The following is an 8,516-nucleotide window of genomic DNA, read 5'->3' as shown; positions in this document are numbered from 1 at the left end:
GGAAAAAGAGGAGCACCTGACAGGATCGTTCCAAGAAAAACCGGCCGGCGAAAGGAAGAGGAACGTATTGGGGAATATATGTTGCAAGAAACAAAGTAAAAGTGACTTCAGGATGGCGTCATGGGGATAACAAGTTCTACCTTAAAATTGGTGGATCAACTGGTGGTTCTGCTTAGGTAACAGGTATTGGGTTCAAGGTTAAAACAGCTAGGGTGTGATAGCAAATTGGGATGGTGAATTTTATTAGGCAAATTGTCAGCAGTTTAAAACTGCATCAGGCAAGAGGAATGGAGCATAAAATAAAATAAAATAAAATAATAAAATAAAAAGAGTAAAAAACAAAAAACAGATTTTAGAAACATGGAAGAGAAAGAGAGAGAAGGAAAATGGATTCAAAACTCTCTTGGAGACAAGGGGAAACATGGAGACGTCCTGTTTCCTATATGGACCCTACTGGAGATATTATTAGTACTGGTTACAAGTGCTCTTTCCTCTCTATGTATTGTCTTTGGTGCACCAATTTGTCCACATGTGTCTGTCCTTGTTTCGTTGTTTGAATGATTGTCCTATGTTTCATGTTGAAAATAAAAAATGGTAAAAACTTTATTTCATGTTGAAAAGAAAAATTGGTAAAAACTTTATCTACTGGAGGTCCATCTCTTGATCCAGTCTCAGTTTACACCACAGAGGCTGATTTAAGCTGCCCTGCATTTAGCTAGGAGTCAAGCACTGCTAGAGAAAAGCTGCTTTTTAAAGGGCCAGCAGCTTCTCAAGTTCTAGGGCAAGTAGGCTGATGGTTATTTCTCCTATTGGATACAAAGTGCTTTTTCTCTAGAAATTGCAGCTAGAAAAAAAAGTTGGTTTAAATTTATAAGATTTGTGTAGTTGCTTCATTTTTGTTTCTGATTGGTCTTAAAGGTATAAGTACAGTGGCCCCTTTCTAAGGAGAAAATGGAGGCAGCTCATCACCTAGTACAAGAACAACTTAAGGCAGGACAATAATACCTTAAATCTTACATTAGAGAATAGTTTATGCTAGATAGAACTTAATTTCTTGACTCCTGTCTTGTGCTTTGCAATGATTCCTTGAATACTAAACCATGTGTTTTAGTCCAATTCTTCTGTAGTTTGAAAAGTCTGTAATGAATAGAAAGAAGACAAGAAGAAATTGAATTGTTCTAGCAGATTGTGTGTACTGACAAACTACTGAGAGTATGAAGATGCTGCTGTGGTTGAAGAGTTTCTGGAATTGTGTCTATGCCTCTAAGTAATGAAGGGAGATTCCCTGTCACCATGTATTACCATCAGAGAGACTTTGGCATTATTGCCACCCCTGATTAAAAAAGGTCTGGGTCTATGGCACTGGGGTTTTTGGCTTGTGGAGCTGCCACATTGGGATTGTTCCTGCTAAACTGTATGCTCAAACAACAAAACCAGTCCAGAGCAGTAATTGAAAAAGTTCTTAGGCACAGGATAATACATCTGCTCAAATTTGGCTCAGCCTGTAGTGAGAATAGTTAGTCTATGATGGGCAACTCCTTTGCAGTCCACACCAACCTAAGACAGGGGCTCTGGGACTGGCAGAGATTCCCAGAGATGGGTAATGGGAGTTGGACGGAAGGTGTCCTAAGACAGCTGCTATTCATTCTTAAAAAAATAAAAAAGGGGAGTTGTTGGGAACCAGAGAGCTTGGCTCAACACCCTCAGCTGAGCTTTTTGCACAGGTTTCTTGAGAGCAAAACATCCCATGGCTTAGCTTGATTCCTGCCTTCCTGCCTGGTGTGGTATGGACTTCCCAGGTGCCTGACCTATAACTATAATTGTTTTTTCCCTGTTCCCTTCCCTGGCCTCTAGTATATATATTGCTGGTCTCTCAGTAAAGCTTTGGCATTCTCCTTGCAGAATGACCTGTGTCTGTGTTTTTTGTTAATCCCCCAGGCCTACGCCTGATACTTGGTACCGTGGCAGTGCAGGTGCTGTCAGGGGAAGGATTTGGGAGGGGTGAACTTGAGGGGGGCAGTCTGTAGAGCGAATTAAATAAAAACTAAATTAATATCAACATAAATCTACGTGAAGGTAAGAAGCAGTTGTGTGTGTTTAATATTATCATATTAGAGAAAAAGGTTGTCTATGTAGAAGACCGGTCAGCTTAAGCACTATATTTATAAAAATAGCATTTGCTGGAGATGAAGAAATGGTTCAGTGATTAAGAGCACTGTCTGTTCTTCCAGAGAAGCTGGGACCAATTCACAACTCCCATGTGACAGCTCATAACTGGTTGCAATTTCAGTCTCAGGGGATCTGACTCCCCCTTCAGCCTCCTGGGCACTAGGCATATATGTGGTACACAGATATACATGCAACTAAAACACTCATTCACATTAAACAAAAACTATAAAAACAAAATGACAGCACTTGGTCCATATAATTTGATTTACATTAATATTTAAAATGATTATCACAGTCAAATAAACATTTATTGTTCTTTAATGCAATCAAATACATGAAAAGTGATATCACCACAAAATATATCTAATATCACTTAAAATCTATCTAAAATGCACTATATGTACAAAGTAATAAACATTAGTATATTCACATATTGCTTAAAAATAATACTTTCCACATACTTCTTAAGGTTTTATAAATATTGTAGCTTGTGTTTAGTTTGTTGTTGCTTTGTACACATGTCCTTTTGCAGGTATTACCCAATAAACTCATACAGAATACACTACAGGAGCTCAGGGTCAGTTCTGTTGGCTCTCTTTAGTTGAATATAGTCAGGTTCCTATTTGGTTTTGTTCTTATCTGATCATTTTTCCTTATGTATGTTTCAAGGATAGTTTTGCTCTTACAGTGTTTTATGTTTTTTATATGCATATGAGTTCTCTTGGGAAGAATCTTGCATTAAATTTCTTGTTTATAACATGCAATGGTATGTTGGGTAAGAAGGGATTCTAGTTTTAACAGTATTTTATTTTTGAAGATAATTTTTGAAGCTATTTCCTGATACCAGCACTATCACTGTTGTAGGTTTTCCAATTGGCCAAATGAACAAACTATTCAGGGACTAAGCATGCCTTGCCATTTCACTATGCTATTTGGTCTCTTTGAAGGAAGAAATCGGGAGGAGGGAATGTAGGAAGGGGTACTCTGTAAGGGGAGTTAGGAAGGGGCACAGCGTTTGGCACATAAGTAAATTAATAAAATGTATAAGTAAATAAATATAAAAATAAAAAAGCAGAAATCAAACTGTACAGGAAAGTCAGATTTAATTAATAGGAAATAGTACTAATGTTCTACATCTTACCCCAATTCCTGAATTTTGTATTCTATCATCTAATGACTAATTATCAAAATCAGGAAATTTAAAAAAGTACATTACAAGTCCCATGTTATGGTGGCCTAATTATGACAGCAGGGTTTCTAGTACTGTACATCTTCTATTCTAGTATCCAATTCAGAAATCCAGTTGACATTTAATTATTATATATCCTAATTTATTCTAGTCTGTTATAGTTTATCTTCTGTGACCACACCTTTAAAGAGAAATAATTACCAATTTTGCTAGACTGTCACTGAATTTGGATTCATCAAGTGATTCTCTTTTTTATATTGAGGTTGTAACTATTTGGCAAGTACTAAAGAGTGTGTCCTGCTTTGCTTATTTCAGTTCAAAATTAGGGGGATGTTCTGTATCTTAAACTACTGGAGCAATTAAATTATTTTAAACTATTTTCCTTTTGTATTTACAAATATTTTAAAGTATTTTTCTTTTGTAATTCCTTTAAAAGTAATAGAAGTCATAAGAGAAGTACTTAGAGACTATAGAAATATTCTGTGTCTCTTCAAAACATTAGGCACTGTATTCAGCATCTCAGTGAATTTTCTCCAACACTTTGGCCTTAAAGGTCTTGACTATGTGTAATTAGTCTCAGAACAATGCTTCTCAGGAGTAGATAATTATTGTCCTTCCGTTTAGGTGAATCCTGCCTACAACAGTACTGCAGTTTTATTGTAATGGAATTTTTTATTATTTCTTTAAAACTTACTGCACACTTAATTGAAATTTTATCTTCCCTTCATTATACACATATTCAAGATTATAATTTTATTTTGTGCATTACAATAACTTCTACCATTAATTATGCTCAAAGTGCTTCAACTTTGGCCATTGAAAACTCTTCCAAGTTGGCTCCTGTGTGTTTTCAGCATGTTGCATGTACTTCATGATTTTGATGGTTTGTTGTCTTATTTTTGAAATGACCCTACTACTTCTCCAAGGAACTCTGTTTTTTTTTTTTCATGGAATGACAACCAGAATCCCATTATCTGATGCTAGCTGGCCTTTTATATTAGCCTTCCATCACTTGTAAACCCACTTCCATTACTCTAATGCACGTGCACATGTGTGTGTGTGTGTGTGTGTGTGTGTGTGTGTGTGTGTGTGTGTGTGTGTGTTTATCATTAACTATGATGTTGAGAATCACCTGGCTGGAGTTCTTTTCTCCTACCCTGCTAGAAATCATATATTGGGGGTGGGAACTACAACTATAGCCACAATTTTAGGCCCTGGGTGCTCAAAGCCTTGGGTGTGGACTGATCTAATGGTACACAGAGCAGAAGTAACAATTCACTGCCCTGAGAACTACTTAGCTCTTCCAGTTCAATGCAATGGGTTTACATGTGTTGAGGAATATGGAATTGTCACATAATGAGCTGAGATCACTTAGAAGTAATTTGTCAGAAGATCTCCAAATGTATGTTGATTCATCTGCATATACATAAACATAAGTTTTATAAAAATCTTGAAAATATATACCAATAAATATTTGTTTGCCTTTGTTTCTTCTCCTGTAATATCACTAATATTTCCTTTGAAATCATACATCTTAGAAAATACTGATAATTAATTCTCATACTTTTTCTTTAATGGTTTGTAGCATGTAGTTACAAAAGTTGACATTTTGCATTATTGAAATGTTTACATATTCTGCAAATATAATCCACAAAAGATCTATGTAATTCTACATTACATGTGTATATAATTACATCTGAAGAATTTAATGACTTTTATGAGAAGAAATACCCTGCCTTATAAAACTATTAAGGTGTTAAGTAGCCATGTTTTGAGAACCTGTGTACAGTGCAGAGTTAACAGGCATATCAGGGGCTCAACAATAGCTAAGAATAGATACAGAAAAATTTTAAGACTCCTGATAAATTAGCATGTGATTTTCAACTCTGCCCAGATGAAAATGTTTGAGTACTGGACTAACCTACTAAAGTTATTTAGCAGCAACCATACTTTTTTAATTGCATTATTTCCAATTAACAATAGTGTCAAGTACAGAGAATACTCTAAAACAAAGTTCTGTTTCTAAAGGATTGTTTTAAGACAGCCAGGAAGATCACAGTGGTTTTCTTTGTTTACTTTGACAGACTGTGCACTTGTTCAGGAGCACTTTAGGATCCTCAGTTACTTATTGTCAGAACTTTCTTCAGGCCCAGAGTTCTTCTCAGTGCTCCCTTTACTTCCTTGTTCCTTAAGCGATAGATGATGGGGTTCAGCATGGATGTCACTGCTGTATAGAAGAGGGCCAAGAGTTTATCAATTTCTGGTGAGTGGCTAGATTTGGGCCTCAAATAGTTAATAGATCCTGAGCCATAAAAGAGTGTGACTACAAGTAGGTGGGAGGAACATGTGGAGAGAGCTTTATGGTGCCCCTCAGGGGAAGGCATCACCAGCACTACAACCAGAATTCTGACATAGGAATAAATGATAAGTAAAAATGGACTAGATATACAGAGGATTGCCACCACAAAAATGGCAGCCTCATTTTGGGATGTATCTCCACAGACAAGTGCCAGGACAGGTGGAAGGTCACAGAAGAAGTGATCTATCTCACAGGGTCCACAGAAGTTCAAGGAAAAAAATAAAATTGGTTTGTCCTAACCCGACAATGCAACCTGTTCCCCATGAAACAATTGCCAAATGGGCACATACACCACGACTCATTTGGGTAGCATAGTGGAGTGGGGAGCATATGGCCATGCATCGGTCCAAGGCCATGGCTGCCAATAGGAAGCACTCAGTTATACCAAAAAGTGTGAAGAAAAACATCTGTGTAGCACATCCCTCCCGAGAGATCCCTCGGACCTCACTTACAAGACTCTGCAGCATCTTGGGTATGACAGAGCAAGTGTAGCCAATTTCCAGGAGAGACAAGTTGGCCAGAAAGAAGTACATGGGGGTGTGTAGGACTGGACTGGTGCAGATGGCAAGTGTTATGAGTGCATTTCCTGTCAGTGATACTAAGAACATGAGGAGGATGAGGGTGAACAGGAGGAAGCATTCTCCAGGGACCTCAGAGAACTTGGCAAATGCAAAGTGTTTGACAGACAAACTGTTCTCTTGCCACAGAGAGCAGTTGACACTCTTCTGGAAGACAGAACAGTAAGTCATTAGAAGGTTTCTTGCAGATGAGGGAAATTTATCCTTTTAATACTTTTAGATCCTCAGTTACATCAGAGACAGAATCTTTAACTGCAGTCATAGAATCAAAACATAGAAATGATTTATCCTCACAGATATTCACATCTAATACTTTCTCTCTTCACATTAGTTGATATTCCAAAGTGTACTGAGCATTGAGCAAAGTGTAAAAATATTTACAGAAGATGATGGAAACTTATAGTCCTGGCACTGATGAAACTCAGGCAGAAGGCTTACCATGGGTATAAGTTCAGCTCACATGTTGTGTAAGCTATCATTCAAATAAAAGAAAAGGAAAAGTATTAATTGTATCTCAATTCTTTACACATTTTTTCTCATTAACTAGTTATCAATGTTACACAGAAAAATTCATGAACTCACAGTCATCTCTATGATTTCCTGTTGTCTCATATACAGTCACTTCAACCATTCTCTGTGTGTATTGGGCCCAGATTATTCTGTGATTGCTATTTCTAGTATTCATATCCACACATTAAAAGTATTGTTTCCCCCAGACTCATAGTTTTTGAAGGGAAAGTAAAAGCAAATAACAATTCAATAAATGATTACTGTTTTTAGTGAATAGTAAAGACATGGCACATACTGATGTCTGGGCAGTAATGAAATGGTCAGAGAAGCTTCTGAAGATTCATAAGCTGAGACATGAGAGAGAAGGATAAATTAAACAACACAATAGCCCTTCATGCCATAATCCTCAACATGGCAGCTGATTTCTGTAACTTAATAGTTCCAATCTCTATAGAACATGTTTTCTTAGTAAGGGTATCACTGCTTATGCCTTGTTTCTGTTTTCTTAACAGAGTTCATGATATTCCATGGATCAGACCACGGAGTTAAATAAAGAAAGAAAAAGAGTAAAAGAGATGGTGCCTTCATATGTAGTCCAGGCTAACCTGAAATTCCTAGTTCTTCTGTTCCATTCTCCTGAATGCTAGAATTCTAAGAGTAAGACATGGTGCCTGGCTTGATAGAAAGTTCTTTCTAACCTTCCATTTCAACAGACCTTACATTACAATTCCATCAAACTATCTATATTTCTCTATACTTATTTCTATACACTTCATTCCTCTTTGCTCATTTTTGCACAGGGTAGCTGCCGTGTGCTTGGTTGGTTGCTTACATGAAAAACTGTTTATTCCCAGCATAGCCTTGTCTGTTTTCTGGATTCTACCCATCTTTTCTGCCTATAGTTGCACTCGGTTTTTCACACTATAACTGCTAAAGTAGCCTTTAGTATTCTAGTGGTGACTACTCATCTCTTTCATAGTGTAGCCTTATACAGAGATTGAGTATGGACTTCCATGTTCTTATCATTATGTTTACCATCTTTACCAGTCCATGAGTTCTCATGTAATGAGAATTTCCAGTGTTTAGCTTATTCTGGCTCCTTAGGTATTCTACCTGTCCCTGCCCATTTTATTATCTGAAGTTCAGTCTCATGACCCTCAAATACTGGAGATGTAGTGAACTTATTTTTCTTTCAGTATGATAACATTTTCTTTCAAATGAGATGACCTTTATTGTTTTGTGGGGTGTATGTATGTTTGCTGAAGTTTGGGTCTTCTTGCCAAAAATCTGAATACATCATATTTTTCCTGACAAGACAGGACATATCACCAACCTCTATTCACTTGATAGAATGAAATGCCACAGGTTATGCTGTATTGTTTGTGAGTAGATCAGCTCATGGTTGATCTACAAATCAAATGTGGGCTTCAGTATTTCCAAATTATAAATAAACATGCTACCCATATTCATTAACACACATTAGACATATACATATATACATGCCTCAAACAGGTGTGTGCCTGTGTATTCATGCAGAAACACAGACACAGGGAAGCACAATAGAGTAGAGCAAGGCAAGATTGTGTGTGGTTTAAAATGTTATTATTAACACAGTGCTGGTAACAGCATTTATTCATACTCTGCTTCTCCATTTGGTCACTTATAAAAGGGGTTAAGAAAAAAACGTGTTCCGCATGAGGTTGCTAGAGTG

General features: G+C 37.0%; 1 protein-coding gene across 1 annotated transcript; it reads right to left on the bottom strand.

Moving 5' to 3' along the window:
• Window positions 1-5,475: 5,475 nt before the first annotated feature.
• Window positions 5,476-6,466, bottom strand: LOC127667432 (olfactory receptor 10A2-like). Its single transcript, XM_052160399.1, is given in 2 exon segments — window positions 5,476-5,934; window positions 5,936-6,466. Coding segments are annotated over 2 exon segments (990 nt in total).
• Window positions 6,467-8,516: the final 2,050 nt, after the last annotated feature.

This window comes from Apodemus sylvaticus, chromosome 17 (assembly GCF_947179515.1).
Source record: "Apodemus sylvaticus chromosome 17, mApoSyl1.1, whole genome shotgun sequence".
Taxonomy (NCBI): domain Eukaryota; kingdom Metazoa; phylum Chordata; class Mammalia; order Rodentia; family Muridae; genus Apodemus; species Apodemus sylvaticus.
Note: the sequence above shows the minus strand (reverse complement) of the source record. Positions and strands in the feature narration are given on the sequence as shown.